Genomic DNA, 18651 nt, shown 5'->3' on the forward strand with positions numbered 1-18651 from the left:
ATAGCGTCGAACGAAATAGCCATCATTGTAGGCGTGATTAACTTCACGGAATAGTATCAGTCGGGCTTGTAATCGAAGAGTTTATGTTACTCCTATAGAATAGAATATCCCGGACTGTATATATGCCTTATTTGTACTAATAGCCAGGTAGGACAAGGCGTGGCGCAGTATTGAGGGAAAATCGCCCCTGTAAGCGTACTTAATGTATTAAGCATTACTAGCCGCTATTCCTCATTCGCATTGATTTATTCTATTTAATATGTGTCAGTGATGTAATATACATATCATCACCCAATATGTCTCTGGAGTCTTACTATTTGGGTGTCATTCTGTGGTACTTTTACGCATCGGGCTAGAAGGAATACTCTGCTGCTACCCAAAGTGAACCGTTTCAAGGCAGCAGATCCATGCAGATCTATATCTCTACAGCTAAGCTTACAGCCAAGATCCATATCCATGCCATCCGCATGCAGACCCGACGTAGCTTTCCACGGACCCTTGCATAAGCGGTGAGCAGATCGTGCTTATTCATCCCACTCCCTCGTGAGGTTAAACCATAAATTTTCTGTTTTCAACCGATGTTTACATCCCGCTGCACGTTCGTCTCGGCTCAAACTTTATGGCGTTAAGTAAGATTCATCCGCACCAAGCCTCAGCTTACTCTTACACGCCTCCTTTTTTTACTTATGCCAACCTCCCCTTTTAAGATGACACGCCACGGGTTGAACTCTCCTGCAGCCTTATTATGTATGGCTGCTGCATGCCTGTGCATTCCCAAGGTCGCTTGCGCAGGGGAGACGAAACTGAACATCACCGCCATTGGCGCCTCCGGGGGAAAGTCGACGCTCGAGTGCTGGCAGCTGGACGCGCCCTTCGCCGTCTCCGAGACGCCCGGCACCCGCGGCAGCGCGGCGGCGAACCTGGGCAACGTCTCCAACTTCGGCATCAGTGTCCTGCCTGCGAATTTTGATGGCGGCCTACACAACGCCCCGGCCAACCAGTAAGTCGCAGTAATGACCTAACCTTACTACCATCATCATCACAGCACCAAAAACTCAACGGACTGGCGGGATGACTAGTGCTGATGATAATCTCTAACTTTCATCCTTGGCAGATGGGTCATGTTTACCAGTGGTTTGGCTCACATCACCGTGCCTGGCGACGACTCAGACGGTGCATATATCCTGGGAGGCAAGTTCGGCCTTATCTTCGCGGCCGACACTGCCGATGTCAGCGAGAAGGGCCACTACACCCGCTATCCCGGCGTTGTTGAGACCATTGCTTTGCAGATACCGACGTTGGACGGAGAGATTCCACCTCACCAGGTCGTGCGGTCTGGACCATGCCAAACAGATGAGATGGCAGGGCTTAGGGCTTTCGCTGGGACTGGGTGAAGTGGCAGAGTTAGGGAGAATGGCGAAATTTGTTCGAAGTTAGTGTTATAAATGCTTGGAAACCAAAACCAACCTCAATACTATAGTCTGAGTTCTCGCCCTGACTATCCCCTTGTATATTTGTGGACAATGGTTATCCCTAGACAGATTGTGAAGAGCATAGTGCTACTATTGCTTGCTTCATGTTCCTTGTCCAAGACGGAATTGCTAACATATCCTTCACTTCGTTTCCCGATTCACACCTGGCTGGCCCAGCAGAAACAAAGGATTTCAAAAACCCAAACATGAGGTTACTGTTTTCCAATATATAGAATTCCCTCTCACCAGGGCCAGCTTAGGGGGCCCCAGTCACCTTTCTCACTTCATCTGCCCAGTGAAATATCTTATAGAGTTTTGTATCAAGGTACTCGTATCTGCTTCTTTCGCCATATAAGAACTACTGATAAGAGCTGTACTGCTGTGAACCCGATAGAATCCGAATTTGAGTGGCATATCCATAGGCAAACATTCGCTTGCCAATATCACGTGGGTTCACAACGAACGGAGTGGCGAGGACGAGAATGGAGAAAGTGATGCCCACGCCAGCCCCAGCTATCGCTTCGTAATCCAAACCAGCAGACACGAACTCGATTCCATCTAGTGTCGATAGCAGAGAGACTCCTACCAAGTGGCAGACAGCACCAGCAAGGAGTAGATGAACGAGCGGGACCCGAGCTTTCGTAGCCACAACGTTGGAGATGATCGATCACACGGGCGATACCACGGTGTAAGGGAGCAACCAAAGGCCAGCGCACAGCGCCGTCTTATCATCCAGCGCCTGGAATCGCTGTGGCAGATTGACAATGAGTGCGTTGAATGGAACGCCGACCATGAATGTCATCCTGAATTGTGTGTTAGCAGGTTCGCGTACAAGATGAGAGAATGAATAAACATACAAAAAGCATTCCCACGAACGTGGTATTGGAAAAGGAGGTCCATGGGAAGATCGGTCCCGGATTCTGCCATCTCGTCACGAATCGCTCCCACACGAGAAACCCGACCCAGCTGCAGGCCGAGAGGGCGAGGAGCGCAATGGTCCCGCCCGCATTCCATCCGAAGCGAATACTGGCCTCGAGCAGCGCTGTAACCAGCAATATAGATGCGAGAAGTAAGAGTGCTGCTCCAATGAAATCAAGCCGGCCTAGACTCGTCCAGTTCAATACTCCAGATACTGATTCCTTGTTCTTGTTTGGTCGCTTCGCTGGGAATGCAATAAACATAAAACCGATGGCGAGAGCCCCAAAGGGAACACTGTCAAATCTCGTTAGCAACTGTCTCGGGCCGTCTGTCTGGGACTCTGGTCTGGGGTGTTCTACATGAACAGAAAGACCCATCTCCAAGAGCTGTCCTCGTTGATCAGTCCACCGACGATGGGCCCCAAGGCATTGGCCGCCGAGACCACGGCCACAGATGCACCGCTGTAAGCTGCGTACTTACTTGGGGGCACCATCTCAAACAGGATAACCACTGCGAGAGAGTAGGTACCTGCAGCGCCAACGCCTTGGAAGACACGATTGATGATTCTAGATACATTGTTAGATCTAAAAGGTTCGCAGAGAAACAGGCGGTGCCATACAGCTGGGTCATCGTCTGCGAGGCACCGCAGCCACCTGAAAAGATGACAAACAGGGCCATGGTGGTAATAAAGACCACTTTCCGGCCGACAATGTCACTCAGCTTGGACCAGATGATCATGAAGCCTAAGGAATGAGTGAGTGTGCTTCGAAAAACGTGGCGGGTATGACATGACATACCTGTGTATGTCACTAGATATCCAGTCACAATCCAGCTGGTCTCGCTAAAGCGGTGAAGGCTGTTGGCAATCGTGACCAGAGAAGTGCCTACGATCGATACTTCGATGTTGACGAGGAAGGTCGCCAACATGATCCTAACAACGTCAGTTTAAATCAGCTGCCCGGAGGTTCGCAGCGTACGCTGCAGTCGTGAGCCACAACCGCCATCCTGAAAGGTGAGGCGATTGTGATGCACTTGATCGTTCCTGAGCTGCCTCTTATTAAGGTCTTTCAGGAGTGGCCTCTTTGGGGGTCGACATGGCGTGTGGGATGACAGTAAGTGGTATAAGAAGTACGTAGGTGCTTGGAAGGATCGTCCCCCCTGCAATGACCAAACTGCCAAAGGTGGTTGTGGCGTGCAAGTAATTTAAGAAGATGTGTCAGATAGGATCACCCTCAGCGGTAATTCAAGAACATACGTCAGATAGGATCACCCTATGGCGTGCCGCCGAGGTATTGAATGCAAGGGCGAATTAGGCAAGCCGCATTTATAAACTGCAGTGGAATATCGATATGCTTCAGCGCAGGTCTCCCTCACCTACTCTATGTAACGCCCGAACACCCCGAACCCCACCTTCCTTCCTTCCCTCAGAACATTGAACAAACATCTGAAAGCAAACATTTGAAGTCCAAGTGACGGATAGAACCTGCAATTCTTCATCTTCACCTACTTACCATTCATACTGCTACACCACCATCCACGCCACGATGAAGCCGCCTACTGGAGTGCTCATGGTCGGCAGCGTCCCTGGAGACTCGCCGCAGGAGGTTTTCACACGCCTGGCTACTGCTCTTCCTGGCCGCTTGCCAGCCATACCAGATGGCGAGACAGGTGAGCGATGGAATATATTGGATGGCAAATGCGATCGAACCACTATACGAACAACGTTTTGCCGAAACGATCGATCACATCTTTGCCGAAATCCCCCATGATGATGTGATGATCCAATTGGACTTGGCCTTTGAGATGACGGCGCTCGAGTTCGATCGAGGACGGTTCCCAGACAGACGGCACCAAGCCTATTTCTCCTCACCTGGAGGCGTACAACAAGGTCTTGTTGATCGCGTTGCACGATTATGCGAACGAATTCCGAAAAATGGAAAACTTGCCTTCCATCTCTGCTACGGCGATCTTCGGCACAAGCATTTCATCGAGCCAGAGGATACGACGGTTTTGGTCGACCTCGCCAACGCCCTGCTGGCCCGTGAAACCCTGGGCCCGCGAATTGAATGGATTCACTTGCCGGTGCCGAAAGAGCGAACGGATCCCGGCTATTTCGCACCTCTGACCCGTCTCAACCTCAATGCCCCTGGATTGAAACCGCCTCACATATACCTTGGGGTAGTGCACGCCAACGACGAGGCTGGCACGAGAAAGCGCGTGGAAACTGCACAAGCTGTCGTCCCGTTCCCCTTTGGTGTGGCTACAGAATGCGGTTTAGGCCGGACCCCGCCTAGCGAGATTGATAGTATCCTACGGATCTGCAAGGAAATCACCGTAGAACCCATTCGAGAGAACCTATGAGCATCTGAACTGGCAGAGATTAACGGGGAGATATTCTCGCAATGAGCGAGTAGGGCAAATACTTCCGTGGTGGTGGTGGTAGCTGTCATAGCATCAGTCACTCGTACTTGATTGGTATGGTTGGAGACAAGCATTAGGCTGTAATTAGAAGGAACCAATTGCATCATGCAAAGGCATGGCGGAGACACCCTTGTATCAGGCCTAATGCTTCAATCAATTGATTCAATTCACCACAGTACATTGCAGTGTCAGTGAAGGATGGTGAAGTGATAAAGATGATGAAAGGAGGGTGGGCTAGCATGCTACCCCGCTGCCTCTGTAGCCTGTGGTGAATGATTACCCTACCCCTCCGATGATCCCCTAGACGTTTGCTTGCTGCACTACACCCAACCCTTTCTGATGTCCTCTGCACCAACATGCATCTAAGGTCTTACTGAGAGACTGAATGCACACGTTGGCTATGGAATGATTGCCCCATAATCAATGGGTTTCACACCATCGTCGCCATCTTTTCTGCAAAACCCAAAGTGGTCCTTGAGCGGGATATCCTCAACGCTATCTCGATAGCATGCCGTGTTCTCGGCGGCCCAGGCGTGCAACTGCTCCCAGTCGCGACGTCGATGGAGCTGCCCATCGCCGGCGGTGTGGTCACCAGACCAGTACAGCGGCGTGTTGTCCGCATTGCACTGGGCGTTCTGCCGCAGAGCATCGAAGCAGTGGTCCAGGTGCGGCCCTGGACGATGCGTGAGCGGCTTCCCATCAATTGCCTCCCAAAACGTCAATCTCATGATACGCTACACGAGTAAGACTAGTTAGTTCAACTTTTGCTTCTTGTGTAAAGTATTGGATGTATCCAAGAGGCCTACTATGCAGTGGAGCAAGTGATATGCTTCCAGGAGATACACAGCTTTCGTCTTGTCGCCGGGATAATAGCCGCTGAGCGGCCAGCCCTGCGCCTCGGCCCATTCTCGTCCCACAGGCTGTCGGCATCGGAGCGGTTGGCGGGGCTGTACGCTGTATTCCACCAGAAGCGCTTGTAAACGGTATCGAGTTTGTCGGTGCGGGCTATGTCAGATGGAGAACGCTCCCGTGGGATCCATAACGGCCAGCTCAGGGAGAAGAGGTTTGTTAACACAAGCAAAATGGCTCCGTACGTGAGCAATCGTCTTCGTGACCGTTGGTGGTGGTGGTGCGTATACGGCTCTTCCGTGGAGCACAGAGATTTTGGGCGGTCGGATACAAGCTGATATGAAGCTGTGCCAGACATGACCGGAGTAGCTCAAAATGAGAGATTAGGCCTCCAGGTAAACTGAGGGAGAAAGTGACCAGCCCAGCGCGAGAGCTATCAGCACATTGTTTGTCGTACTTCTATCGGGCATTGAGTACAGCGACGGCTGCCATCGGATCAAACCAACAAGAGTCTGCAATTGACTAATACCACCCGGAAGGGTACGTACAGGGTGCATGTAGATACGTACATCCCACTGCCGGCATGGTCGATCATCTTCGGACTTCCTTATTCTTTTGAGGGCAAGGCCGATGCATTGGCAGCCGGAATACTTCGCTATCATGCCGCTAAGATCTCCACCCATATGTTTTCCTCTCTATGACATTCAAGTATCCCGTGTCATGAGTTCAGAACAGAGTTGGGGGCGGAAACGCTGCTTGTATGTCCCGTGTCGCCTCGCAGTATCTCCCATATTGAATGTTTCCTATGCTTCTTTCATCGTTACTGACTACGTACAATGCCATCGTCGAGTGAATCTGAACGCGAGGAAGATCGGACCTGCGCCGAGCCACTCGTAGAGAAGACAAACAGGGAATCCTCAGCCCCGTTCCTTGGCAGGAGGTGCGTGGGAGCAATCATCGCCGCCGTCGTACTGACAGCCGTGCTGCTCTTTCTCTGGGCTCTACGTGGCCATACCGAGCATGGCAAGATCGATTCAGGATGTAGACAGCCCGCTGTCCGTTCGCGAGTTGCGGGACCTACGCAGCCCCGAGCGCCTCGAATATCTTCGCGCAGTCAAGTGCTTATCTTCCATTCCCTCTACCGTCTGTCATGGAAGTCTTCACGACGAATTCGCATACATACACCGCAAGATCGGTGACTACTGTAAGTGTACCTACGCACCTATCTTCTCTCCCCCAACATATCTGCTGACCTCCCAAAGCGCACGAAGCAGCCCCATTCCTGCCGTGGCATCGGTACTTCATCCATATCTACGAGCAAACGTTGAAGCAGTATTGCCAGTATGAGGACACTCTCCCGTAAGTGGTGGTCCCGTTCGAGTTCCAGATTCACCTAAATTAATGCTCCATTAGATACTGGGACTGGACGCACGACTGGGCTAATTTGACCCAGGCACCCGTATGGAGCACCACCGAGGGCTTCGGCGCCAACGGAAACGTGCGTCTGCCCACCACCGTGGGCCACGGGCACTGTATCCAAGACGGCCCCTTCGCGGGCTTACAAGTCCAGTACTACAACGACGACTGGCACCCGCACTGCCTGTCGCGGGGCTTCCTGACGGGGGGAACTGCAAGCGCATTTCGGCGCCCAGCGACTGAACGGCACCGCCATGGCCGCCGTGCTGGGCGAATCCGATTACTACGGCTTCCTCTTGAAGCTGGAGGACGGGCCCCATGCCGCTATTCCCATTACCGTGCGCGGCGACTTCTCCCGTTTCACCGCACCCAATGGTAAGTCGCTCCCGGCGCATCTGCCCTGCCCGTCTTGCTTGCTTACCTATCGTGGCTAGATCCAATCTTCTTCCAAGTGCGGGCGTGCGCCTACAACGGCCCATCAAGACATAATTCGTCCATCGCGGCGCAGCTCACCGATCCGCTCGAAATGGCGGGGCTGGCGCCTGATATTGCAGTCGATTCCGTCATGACCATCGCCAATGGGCTCTTGTGCTACGAATATCAAGATTGAAAGTCGCGTTTGATTGCAAATAGCAGCTATATTTCCTCACACACCAATCATTTGCCCGCTCAGCACCTGCCTATCTGGTGTCTCCATATCCAGTACCCAATGAAGACTCCAGAGTACATCTGGCAGAGCCAAGCTGCAGATCTTGCTCGACATGTAACCTACCTACAGTACTCCCCTGTTGGGGTCAGGGGTGGCCCTAACGTCACTTCCAACGGTTACGGGAGGATTGAATGTCACCCCAACTGCAGTGTGGCGGAGATGCGGACAATATCAAATGCACGTCACACTCATAAGGCTTACGGGTGGATTCTTCGCCCTGTATATAGTGCTAGACAACCGCAATAATGGGTGCTAGGTATGACATGTGACGACGCAATGAGAAGCGCATGGATCAGTCTCCAATAAGGGGCAAGAATCTGGGCCTCTGGCTGACTTACAAGTCCTATTGGTACGGCGGGCCACAGTAAGATCAGCCACAATACTTCAGAAAGGTGGAACAGATACGAGCAGCTTGTGTAGCCTCGGTGAGAATCGACGGCAAACGGGAGAGTCGGGGTAGGCCAAGCTGGCCAGTGATGGAGGCGTGTTGGCTCCCAACTCTGACAAACCAACGACAAACTGCATATGCAGTTGGTTTCCTGCATGTTACCTACTCAACTACTATACGTCGGTACCGAAAATCCAGTACGTAAAGCCACCCACCCTGCCCATGCTCTATGCGGGGGACTTTTTTGCTTGTTGGCTCTAGCACGAACCATACTTGGGCCATTTGGTGCCATTACGGGGGTGAAAGTTCCGTGAATTTCAAGGATATCTGACAAGCTGGCATTGCACAGGCCCCAGGATACATATTCTATCACTACCCTAACTCCGAGACCAGTTATCAAACTCGGAACGACCTACTAGGCACCATCTCGAAAATATAGGAGTGCCGATTGGTGGCGGCGTATATTACTTGCCACATGTACATATGCTGTCCTTGGAGTATAAACAAAAGGGGCGTATGCATATACAATCACGTGGCCTGAGTTATTCGCTCTCCCAGACGACCTCCAGAATAGCAAGGGCAGCTCCCCCAACCGAGACCCTGCGAACAGCCCCGAACGGGGGTCTGCCGCGCTGAACATGTCCTGCCACTCGGCCATGGTGCGTAGCCGCGAGTTGTTTGTCGTCAACATCAGCATGTCAATGAAACTTACAATAGGTCAGTCAGTCAACGCTTGTATGCAAGCTCTCGGGCATATGGGCCATGGGGTTTCAACCTTACCAGATGGTTCGCTCGAGCGTCAGTGGCAGGGACCCAGGCGGCGGGCTCAGGCTCTCGTTCATGAGAATTCGCGACCCCCTGCGCAGCGCAGGCACTTGTGCGCGGAGAATGGCAACGACATAGTGGTCCGGCCATTCGTGGAAGACCTAGCGAAACAGGTAGACATCGGCCGATGCGACAGGCTGCGGGGAGAAGAAATTGTATGCCTTGTATCGGATGCGGCAGTCGGTCGGCATTGGCTGCTGCTGCTTCCCGGCCGCCGCCTCCACCACGTCTGGCAGGTCCTCGACCACTAGGTTCAGTCGTGGATGGGCCTTGCTGAGCGCTCGGCTGACGTAGCCGTCGGCACCCCCAACATCCACCACCGTGCCGGTGCCGAGCGAGGCCCAATCGTAGCCCTCGACAAGGTGTGATTCCGCGTACCCGGGTACGACCGCCGAGTAGAACCGCATCGCCTTGCTGAACTGCTCGGCTTTGGAGGGCTGTGTCCCCAGATAGTCGAACATGGACATGTCGGTCTCGTGCGCCAATGCGAATCCCTGCCTGGCATTAGCTCTTGTGTACATGGCGCATGGTCAGATTTCCGAGCGCGGACACTCACCGTGTGGTTCGGCTCTCCATCTTTGAACCTGTCGAGCGCATCTGCCGTGTGCTTACGAGTCAAATAAATGCACAACACGTACCCTAGCAAAGGAGCCGTAGAACTCGTCGAACGACTGGCCCACTCCAGCGCGCACAACGTCATCAGTAGCAAGCTTCTTCGATCCCGCCGAGTGCGCCACGAAGCCTTCTTGCGGCTCCGTGAAGAGTCGATGGTAGGACATGGCGAAGCGCATGATGCGGTTTACGTCGCTGGCGCGCAGGCCTGTGGCTCCCGCTAACTCGGCGAAGGAAATCGTGCCTTCCATGGGGACTTTACGGGCAATGTCATGGCGCGAGATGACTTGTAGGCTGGTGCCGTTATACTACCGGTCGGCGTGTTAGCTCCTTTCTTGCACCTCGTCAGGAGTCAAACCACCTTGGGTAGCATGCATGCGATGGGCCCTTGCAACAGGTCTAGCAGCTCTTGGAGAGCATTAATCGCAGTGCTGCGCGCACACTCTGCCTGTGATGAGAGGTTCAACGTTATGGGCCCGTTCGCGTCGAAAGACGGATGTGGTAGGTTATTCTGATCCAGATAGCTGGTGATGGTTGCCGCCAGCTGGTCGATACGTGCGACCATGGCTATGTCGCATCGAACAATGGGGTGAGATAGCACTTGCAATAGCCGATAATGGAAGTTTTCATGAACGATGTGCTAGATATTCATTTGTTACGCGACCTGAATGGAGACTTCATTCACGATGGAGAATCGAAGATGAAACCAGATCCATTGACGATCCGCCACTGCGCCGCCCATGCCTGGACCTCGCCAAAATCGCGGCACTGCCTCCCGAACATGGTGTCGGGGTAATGGCCCGCATAGAAGGGCTCGATACCGACGTCGGCGTGGCATGTCAGGCTCTGCTGTAGGTAGTCCAAACAATGGGCAATATGTTCCGGTTCGCGCACGCCTGTCTGGTTGAACGCCTGACCGATGGAGGCAGCGTACGCGGCGTAGTATGCACGTCGAACTGTGTACTAAAAAGTGATTTCCCGGGCGGTTATGTTAGCAGACTGATACTCCTTCGGGTCACCGCCGATCCATACTTGGAATCATGCAGCGGGCGACCGACCAGACAATGCAGTTGGTGAAAGACTCCGATCACAGAGAACTCGGGTGCCAGGGTGGGATGCTTGACGTAGCCGAGGCCGTCTACGCCAAAAGTCAGCACTTGGCATGCCTTCAGTCAGCGCAGCATTTGCTTACTTGGAATGAGCTTGTCCCACGCCGGCTCGTGACTCCCATTAGCCGGAGAGGCAGCCTGCATATCCGGCAGGGTCATCACCTGCTGCCGCGATAGGCCAGTAACGGGCACTGCATAATGTAATGTTACCAACATTGACCCTCCATGTGGATTGGAATGCCGCAATAGGTACTTACGAGAAGGAATGATATCGGGAAGTGTTGGTAGTTGGGTGTCCGCTGCCCCGAGCATCCAACCAGTGCCGAAGCTGAGCATACAGAGCAGCAACGTGACGGCCGCTACGAACCAACTCTTCCTCGACCAGAGGGGCTCTCGTCAGTGCCGTTCTCGAGCTTCGAGTACTGCGGGTTTGCGCCTTTGCGCCTTTGAGCCATTGAACGAACATGTTGAGCCCCGAGATGGACAGGAGACAATCTTGAGCGAGGATGGTGTAAGAATGAATAAAGGCACAAAGGGCTCCCAAGAGAGGTTCACTCGTATAGTGTCAATTGAAAGTTGAACAAGAGAACACGAAACCAAGGGCATCATAAGGCTTAGTGGGGAGAGCCATGGTGTGAAAGGGGGAGGGGTATCTTTATCGAGACCATGGGTGTTCATGAAGCCCACGGCCGGCACTTGCAGAAACGTCGGTCTTTCTGCGGAGCGACCGCCAACTGCATATGCATATGTATGTAATCATTGGTGCAGCTTTCAAGCGGGGGGTACAACTTATTCCCGCCAGCTTGAGGCGGCGATAAGTAGCGGGATGAAATGGTTTGTCGTATGCACTTCTACTTCCACATCTGTGGTCACCCTATCATGGCCAAGTTGAAATCCGCTCGAGTCACAAGAAGTTAGGTAGCAGATCATATCAATTGCGGTGGAAGCATGATGGGTGCTATCGAGTTCTGTCGTAGTAGCACTGTTCCCAAACCCCTATCACCATCACTGCATACCCCAGGCTTCCCCTATTTGGTCCCATGCTTGGCACAGTAAAACAAGCAGCTCCTGAGAATGGAACGCCCTTCATCAATACTCATCGCCCACGGCGTTAAAGTCCACTTCTTCCGGGCTATGGATGCTTCGCTTGTATTCGTCGCCCACAGAGCTGAAGTCGACCGCATCAGGACTCATGGTATCTACCTCTCTTGTTAGCCGAGTCTCTCTCTCATTTCGCTGGGCCACTCGTACGGCTTGAACTCAGCGGTGCGGCGCTGGCAAAGGCGCCCAAGAAGAGCAAAAACGTGAAACGCACTTGGACTTGTGGTGTTGGTGGTATGAGCGAGCTGTGCTTCGAAAGAAGGAAGGATTTCGCCAAAGATAAAAACGATTTTTGGCTCATATATCGATGTATCCCGTGTCGAGGATTTGGCAGGCCAAAGACCAGGTTCATATATACGCCTGCTTCAACACCCGCGCCACATAGAGAGGCCCTCCAACAATTTTGGGGGCTACGAAGACTCGAACTAGGTAACATCCCCGACACCTGTAATAATGCAAAGGACATGATCGATACCTATGCGTACCCATTACATTAATAAGTGACTTCTTTTATCAAGTTGACTGCGCGAATTCGTCATTGCTCGAGAACTCGCATGGACAATCCAGTGATAGGCAAGAGAGGGGTAAAGCGGCATGCATGTAGTGCAGTGAGCAAGATCCTCTCTCCATGCCGCATTTTATCTGAATCGTTGTCAGCATCCGGAGAAACATCCCTACAAGTGACAAGGGGATTCACACCCAGGAAAAGCCACGAACGTTGCATGCTCAACGTCCATCCTATCATGCAATCAAACCCCGACCAGAATCCGGAGCAAGAATTCCCCTACATTTTGTTCCACGGGCATGGACTGGAATGAAGGAAGGATGCAGAATCCTCTTGTGCAACTCATTGTATTAAGCATTGGATCCCCCAACGCCCCCATACTCCAGTCTTGGCGTCAACCAAAATAACTTACAACCCACGAAGGAGCCCGTCGAGGTTCGAGATTAGACATTTGGATATTTAGAAATCCTCCAATTGGAAATGACTATCGGTTTTTATAAGTGTCCAAAATATCGACTATGACCAGGTCCAATCACGTCGATGTTTAAGGCCAAGTTACTTAGTCTCCCTACTTTGTTTGCTCGACCTCGACCATCAAGCAAACACGGCATTGTCTGGCTGTCTGGTATGATTCCCCATGCACCCTATTGTACACTTGCTCATTCAGGCTTAACTAGTAGGGCTTCGGTGTCCTCGTGACGTCTTTATGCGTCTCGCTTCTCCACCATGTCACTAACGCCAGAAGAGGTCGAATACTACAAGAAGCATGCGGTGACAGCCTACAGCCATGCATCATAGCGTCAAACGCCGTCGGTCTGATTCTGGTCTACATTTCCGTGGGACTGCGTATCTGGGCTCGCAAGACGGGAAAGCTATATCTTGGCCCGGATGACTGGCTGATTGTCGCGGCCTTGGCGCCACTGTCAACGTACGCCGTTGTCGGCTGGATCCAGGTCACATTCGGCGAGGGCAAGCACATCCTCTTCGTCACCAACACGGCGGGCTTCATCCAGGGATACGTGACAGCCATCGTTGCGTACGCGATATGTGTGGTCCTGACCAAGCTCTCCATACTGTGCTTCTACTGCCGCATCTTCTTCCCCTTGCGGAGCCTGGTGTACATATCCTGGGCCTTCGGCATCTTCATCGTGGTCTTCAACCTTGGCCTCATCTTCGTCGCGGCCTTCCAGTGCATCCCGCTATCTTCCATGTGGACGGGGGCTCCGGTAAATGCATTGAGACGCTGCCGCCGTTTACCACTCTTGGGTGAGTGTTTGCATTCGTGCGGCATCTTGGCATCTTGGCTGCATGCTAACGCGGCCAGCATCATCAATGTGGTCACCGACGTCGGTATACTAGCATTGCCCATTCGCCATATCCTCAAGCTTCGTCTGTCGATAACACGGCGGATCCAGGTTTGCAGCATCTTCTTGTTGGGTGCCGTGGTATGCGTGTTTGGCATCGTCCGCGTGGTTGCTCTGGCTCGGGCCCCGGAGGGTGACGCAAGCTGTGAGTACCGCTCTGCTTTTCACTCGATGATGCTGTCCTCCTTATTCTTTTACCCGGCTAATCTTGCCATCAGACAACCAAGTGTGGTCCGGCGTTTGGTCGTTCTGCGAGATCGCCATTGGCATTGTGGCGGCCTGCCTGCCCACCCTTGCCGTCGTGGCTACCAAAGCGTACTTCACCAAAGTCTCGGCGACGGTTATCCACCTGCTGTCCCTCACCTTTCGTCGTTCCAATCGGAGCAGTGGCAACAACACAAGGGGTAGTGGACGCAGCATTCGCGATCCACAGGGCGACGAAAGCCAGTTTATCCAATTGTCCGAGCAGCCCTCAGAGAGCACAAGTGCCCATTCGGCGCGCGCTAAACATCCAGATCATGGCGATACGTCGTCATTCGTCGCTGATAGCGTGTTAGAGCGCGGCGTAAGAAGCGAGACTAGTCTTCAGGCACCCTAACCAACTACGAAGTAGATCAGACTTGTCAGTTTAGGAAAAAGCCCGCTTGTACGATATGAGATGGACATCCAGCTGCGCTTGGGTAGAACATGCAAATCCGAGTAGAGGTCATGCCTTTATGTATTCCGCATCAATCCAAAGTGCGTGTCGCGATCGGCTTCCATTCGTTAATTGGCTTGTCGGTGGGGACAAGCCAGACCACTCCCCCTTTCCATCCACCCTGTTGGCTGGGAGTCTCATTCGCCCCAGGAATAGATGACGACGATAGACTGATCCCAGACTCCTCGACAACCTTGGAGATCTCCCCTAACTTCTCATCGTTGATGGGATTCTCCCCACTGTGTCACAGTTAGCAACAAGATCGCTCCCAGCCCCCTTGGCATATGACTAAATCACCAAATCCAAGAGGCAATGCAGTCCGTCTAGAGCGGCCCAGTGTCAAAGGGGAAACAACTTACTATATCAAGCTAACATGCGGCCCAAACGCCCCCCTCCACTCCTCCAGCCACTTCTCAGTAACCGGCCCAAACGCATGGCCCTCCCCGCTCACGCCCGCAGCCCGGGCCAGGCCCGCAATGTTGCGAACACCTTCTTTGAAAGCTACCTTAAGGTAGCAGCGGCGGAAGAAGACGTCCTGGGTCGCGACCTGGTCGAGCTGCACGTCCACGTCCGCGGCACGCGGCCACGGGACGGCGTCCAGCCACCCCTGGGGGTCCTCGCCGTAGACGGCCGGATCGATTTCCGACGTCAGCGTCATGTGCGGTGCGAAGGCCGGGCCCGCGAGGTCCGGGAACGCGGACGGGAGGGTCTGTTCGATCAGGTCGGTGAGGGTGGCGTGGAGGGGGTGCGAGGGGGTGGGACGAGCCAGAGGGATGAGCCGGGCATTGTTGTGGGTGTGGTTTTGCTAAAGATACCAGACTCCTGGGGGGGGGGGGTTATGATGAGACGGTTGTTGTTCACTCTTGGTTCGTGGTTTTGATGGCCGTGGTTGACGATGGCCCTTCAAGATGTGTTTTAATTTCAATTAATCCTGGACGCTGTCGGAGAGATGCGGGGCTTCATGCATATCGGGTGGGGTAGGAATTAGGAATACCATCTGGCAACTTCCAACTATTGCCTAGCCCAAGCCACCTGTGCCCATCCTAGCTGGTATGCATGTACTACGCAGTAAAGCTAAGTTCAACTCCTGCATGAATATGAAAGTCAGTTTTGACTGGGACAATTCATCCTATTTGACGTGTATGTACAAGTCTCCGTTGTTTGATCTTGAGATCCGATGCCTGGCTAGGAAGGTTCAACATATGTAAGTAGCGTCGTATGCGGGATTAAAGATGGTTACCTAACAGCAACGCTACCTGCCTTCCTTTTTCGCCTTCTATGTACATGAACGAAGTTGCAAGTAACTGCGAAAGAATACGCTGATCGTCTGAACGCTACCAACCCCCAGCCAGAAAGGAGCTCCGGCAAGATCCAAGTGCTCTCGGAGCGTTCTTTAGACGCCACATAGACGATGACACCAGCAAAGACAAAGAATTAATGCAAATATCCCCGGTATTGATCTGGCACTCTGTAATTGTATAAGCTTGATTCGTGAGATGATCTTGCTTGGACTGTGCTCCACGATACAGAAGGTGTACAGTACCACTTGGTGCATTGGCTGGACCTTTTCTAGGAGAGTTTCAGTCACAAAAGAGGTCCGGATTGGGTGAGTAGCTTCCACAAGAGATGATAGTGGATGCAGAGTGATTTAGTTTTAGGCTTATGATGCCGTATAGGCTGAGTCCCGTCGTCTTCAGGGGCTACGGGATATTTTCAAGATTGATTTGCTTTCCGAGTTCTCTTATCTGAATCTCATTAAAATTGATATTTTCGCAATCATAGTTTCTTGCTGGAGACGAATCCTAACTGGAAAGCTGCTTTACCCATACACCAACCGCTCAAACTAGGTGCAGTCATATCTGTAGTGTTTTTCACTTTGACAATCTCACGCGAATGCCGTCCCCGGATCGCCTGCTACTCTGCTCACCCCACACACTCGACCAGATGGCTCTCTTCAGGGTCTTTGGCCAAGGTCTCTCTTAGGAGAGCAACGATTTGAAGCCCGTAGCAGCAGAAATTTTCCGTCGAGTTCTTATAGACTAAGTGTGAGCTCAATTCTCGTGTGGAAAACAAAAGCTCACGACTACGTACCCTCGACGTAAAGAGCAGGAAGATTTTGATACCTACTAATAATCTGCCTATGAGTGATATGTGTGATTGAATACTTGTCCAGACCTCAAGACCTGATCGTCTTGAATACTGTCTACAGATAATGCTGGACAGAATGACTTGAGGATAGTGTAGAAACAGAAGAAAGAAGAGGGAATAGTGGCAGTAAAATGGAGGCCTGTGTGAAAACAATAAAAGTAAGGGGAAGAGGAAGGGGGGAAACAAAAAGCTAGGTTGCCCTGCGCCAGGATCGAACCACATGAAAAACCACTACGGAAATACAAGCCTGAACATGGGTTTATCTAGCCACTTTTACGCTGGAACAACAGTCAGCAACCAACTAAGCCAGTTGAACGAGAGCTGGTGGTTAGAGAAAGAAGGATCTGTTTTTCAGTATGTACCTCTCTCTGCCATCGTTGTTTATCAAGAGACGTTCCCCACCCCCCTTTTTTACTTTCAGCTCACCCCAGATGTCACGAGGCCTGACTACCTACCTACTAATTCTTAGCACACTTTAACCGTCAGTCTTCGCTCCGCGTATTGCCAATTTAGCGGCACGTCTAGGATACCGTCTAATGGACTAACTCCAGCTACAGTTCTATTTTCACCGTAACCGTTCTAGACTTAGACTACAAGCGGCGTTCCATGGTTGTCGAAGACATTGCCCAATTACTCGGCCATGTTGATAACAGTCCTTCTCCGCCTATCTACAGCTCACCGAAGCAACCAGTGCCGTTATCAGACATGCATTTTGCTTCCATCTTTGGTATGTGGTCAGTGTCTTAAAAGTACGATCATGAAGCCACTGTCATATTCCTTTATCCCCTGAGAAATCCAAGCATATCGAGACATAAAAACAAATACTTGGACGAAACAGAAAGGATACCCGGGGAGATAAGAATTGACCAACAGGTGATATTTAGAAGAAGTCTGCCTACTTTCTTAATTGCTATATGCCATAAGACCAACCACTGACGTTTTCTTCTAACAGCCAAGTGTGAAATAGTTATGTAAGCAAGCTATATAAGACGCATTCTATAGCGCTCTGCCAGTATAGTCAACGCTGGTTTCATGGGTTACGTTAATGCCATGCACGGAGCCAATCGATCTCCCGTGTATACCATGCCCTTTCCCCGAGCCATCAACATTTGAGTCGATGCTACTTGCATCCGCTCCCCCGAAGTTCCGAGGGGACGATACGACCGTGTCGAGCCCCATCTTCTCTCTATTCCCAAAGCCGGCCGCCCCCTGGGTCCACAGCTTCTGCTCGTCCTCGTCCCAGCACCGCTCGTCGTCGTCGGTGGTCTCATAGGGGTCCGTCATCGACGGTTTTCTGCCTATGCCGCACCGCCTCTTGTTCTGCTCCACCGTGGTGGAGAGGGGAAGCGACTGGGGCTCGGAGGACTGCTTCCCGCCGCTACTGCCGCCTAGGCTCACGCCGAGCGCTTTGGGGAGGTAGCGCACGAAGAAGGGCTTGAGGGCCGGCACGGTGGCGCAGATGATGCCCGCGTTGACTTCGATGAAGGACCACACGAACTGCTCGACGATGCCCCAGCTGTACTCCAGGTTGTGCATGAGGGGTGGCAGGATCACGGCTCTCTTGATGGCCGAGGCGCAGACACTATTCGTTACTTTGTCAGTAAGGGGGGTTAGGGGGCGTCTCCAACTCTTGTGCTGTAACTTACAGGCCACCGGTGGCGAATAAAATGACCAATGATATCTTTTGTCGTTTTGACATCTGCAAGGGATATACGACATGAACCGGGATCAGGAGGATAATGAAATCCATGATGATGTTCGACACGCTGAGACCCATGTAGACGGCTTCCTTGTCCACGCAGGTGGAGTTGGTAATGGTGATGTCCCACGCCGCTTTCACTGGCTTGCAGCTGAAGATGCTGACGACCTGGTAGGCGAGGGCGTAGGCCGTGACGATGACGATCAGAGCGATGACGGCGATCCGGAAGGAGATTTGAGGAGACAGGCGCAAGTAGAAAAAGAGGATGGATAGCTTGGAGAAGATGATGCTGAGCGAGTACGTCATGGTTGCCGCCGTGCTGTACTGGATAGCGATCGCTTGCCGTCAGCAAAGGGGGTTCGTCATTTTCAGAGAACATAAACAAAGATACGTACGGCAAGAAAGTAAGGACTGTAAT

The 18651-nt window shown here is 52.4% G+C and overlaps 10 protein-coding genes across 10 annotated transcripts; 4 read left to right on the top strand and 6 right to left on the bottom strand.

Annotated features, from left to right (window-relative positions):
* Nucleotides 1-749: 749 nt before the first annotated feature.
* On the top strand, nucleotides 750-1394 carry PG994_007233 (uncharacterized protein; the record flags this gene model as incomplete). The annotated part of the gene is made up of 2 exons (XM_066858642.1): nucleotides 750-1000; nucleotides 1115-1394. 2 exons carry the CDS (start codon nucleotides 750-752, stop codon nucleotides 1392-1394), a joined length of 531 nt encoding a protein of 176 aa, XP_066715584.1.
* Nucleotides 1395-2139: 745 nt separating this feature from the next.
* Nucleotides 2140-3317, bottom strand: PG994_007234 (uncharacterized protein; the record flags this gene model as incomplete). The annotated part of the gene is made up of 5 exons (XM_066858643.1): nucleotides 2140-2275; nucleotides 2349-2684; nucleotides 2750-2956; nucleotides 3010-3133; nucleotides 3188-3317. 5 exons carry the CDS (start codon nucleotides 3315-3317, stop codon nucleotides 2140-2142), a joined length of 933 nt encoding a protein of 310 aa, XP_066715585.1.
* Nucleotides 3318-4046: 729 nt separating this feature from the next.
* Nucleotides 4047-4751, top strand: PG994_007235 (uncharacterized protein; the record flags this gene model as incomplete). Its single annotated transcript, XM_066858644.1, has 1 exon — nucleotides 4047-4751. One exon carries the CDS (start codon nucleotides 4047-4049, stop codon nucleotides 4749-4751), a length of 705 nt encoding a protein of 234 aa, XP_066715586.1.
* Nucleotides 4752-5209: 458 nt separating this feature from the next.
* Nucleotides 5210-5539, bottom strand: PG994_007236 (uncharacterized protein; the record flags this gene model as incomplete). The annotated part of the gene is made up of 1 exon (XM_066858645.1): nucleotides 5210-5539. The coding sequence occupies one exon, from the start codon at nucleotides 5537-5539 to the stop codon at nucleotides 5210-5212; it is 330 nt and encodes a 109-aa protein (XP_066715587.1).
* A 957-nt stretch (nucleotides 5540-6496) lies between these two features.
* PG994_007237 (tyrosinase) lies at nucleotides 6497-7686 on the top strand (the record flags this gene model as incomplete). Its single annotated transcript, XM_066858646.1, has 6 exons — nucleotides 6497-6600; nucleotides 6689-6864; nucleotides 6923-7019; nucleotides 7074-7158; nucleotides 7313-7451; nucleotides 7511-7686. 6 exons carry the CDS (start codon nucleotides 6497-6499, stop codon nucleotides 7684-7686), a joined length of 777 nt encoding a protein of 258 aa, XP_066715588.1.
* Nucleotides 7687-9099: 1413 nt separating this feature from the next.
* Nucleotides 9100-10175, bottom strand: PG994_007238 (uncharacterized protein; the record flags this gene model as incomplete). The annotated part of the gene is made up of 3 exons (XM_066858647.1): nucleotides 9100-9492; nucleotides 9637-9918; nucleotides 9969-10175. 3 exons carry the CDS (start codon nucleotides 10173-10175, stop codon nucleotides 9100-9102), a joined length of 882 nt encoding a protein of 293 aa, XP_066715589.1.
* Nucleotides 10176-10291: 116 nt separating this feature from the next.
* PG994_007239 (uncharacterized protein) lies at nucleotides 10292-11185 on the bottom strand (the record flags this gene model as incomplete). Its single annotated transcript, XM_066858648.1, has 5 exons — nucleotides 10292-10573; nucleotides 10669-10748; nucleotides 10803-10910; nucleotides 10977-11047; nucleotides 11091-11185. 5 exons carry the CDS (start codon nucleotides 11183-11185, stop codon nucleotides 10292-10294), a joined length of 636 nt encoding a protein of 211 aa, XP_066715590.1.
* Nucleotides 11186-12962: 1777 nt separating this feature from the next.
* PG994_007240 (uncharacterized protein) lies at nucleotides 12963-14287 on the top strand (the record flags this gene model as incomplete). The annotated part of the gene is made up of 3 exons (XM_066858649.1): nucleotides 12963-12974; nucleotides 13111-13834; nucleotides 13917-14287. The coding sequence occupies 3 exons, from the start codon at nucleotides 12963-12965 to the stop codon at nucleotides 14285-14287; spliced, it is 1107 nt and encodes a 368-aa protein (XP_066715591.1).
* A 130-nt stretch (nucleotides 14288-14417) lies between these two features.
* On the bottom strand, nucleotides 14418-15172 carry PG994_007241 (uncharacterized protein; the record flags this gene model as incomplete). Its single annotated transcript, XM_066858650.1, has 3 exons — nucleotides 14418-14625; nucleotides 14746-15095; nucleotides 15149-15172. The coding sequence occupies 3 exons, from the start codon at nucleotides 15170-15172 to the stop codon at nucleotides 14418-14420; spliced, it is 582 nt and encodes a 193-aa protein (XP_066715592.1).
* A 2358-nt stretch (nucleotides 15173-17530) lies between these two features.
* Nucleotides 17531-18539, bottom strand: PG994_007242 (uncharacterized protein; the record flags this gene model as incomplete). The annotated part of the gene is made up of 2 exons (XM_066858651.1): nucleotides 17531-18116; nucleotides 18181-18539. The coding sequence occupies 2 exons, from the start codon at nucleotides 18537-18539 to the stop codon at nucleotides 17531-17533; spliced, it is 945 nt and encodes a 314-aa protein (XP_066715593.1).
* Between the last annotated feature and the right edge of the window lie 112 nt (nucleotides 18540-18651).

The sequence above is a fragment of the Apiospora phragmitis genome, assembly GCF_038363925.1.
Source record: "Apiospora phragmitis strain CBS 135458 chromosome Unknown utg000007l:1.0-2108841.0:1.0-2111359.0, whole genome shotgun sequence".
Taxonomy (NCBI): domain Eukaryota; kingdom Fungi; phylum Ascomycota; class Sordariomycetes; order Amphisphaeriales; family Apiosporaceae; genus Apiospora; species Apiospora phragmitis.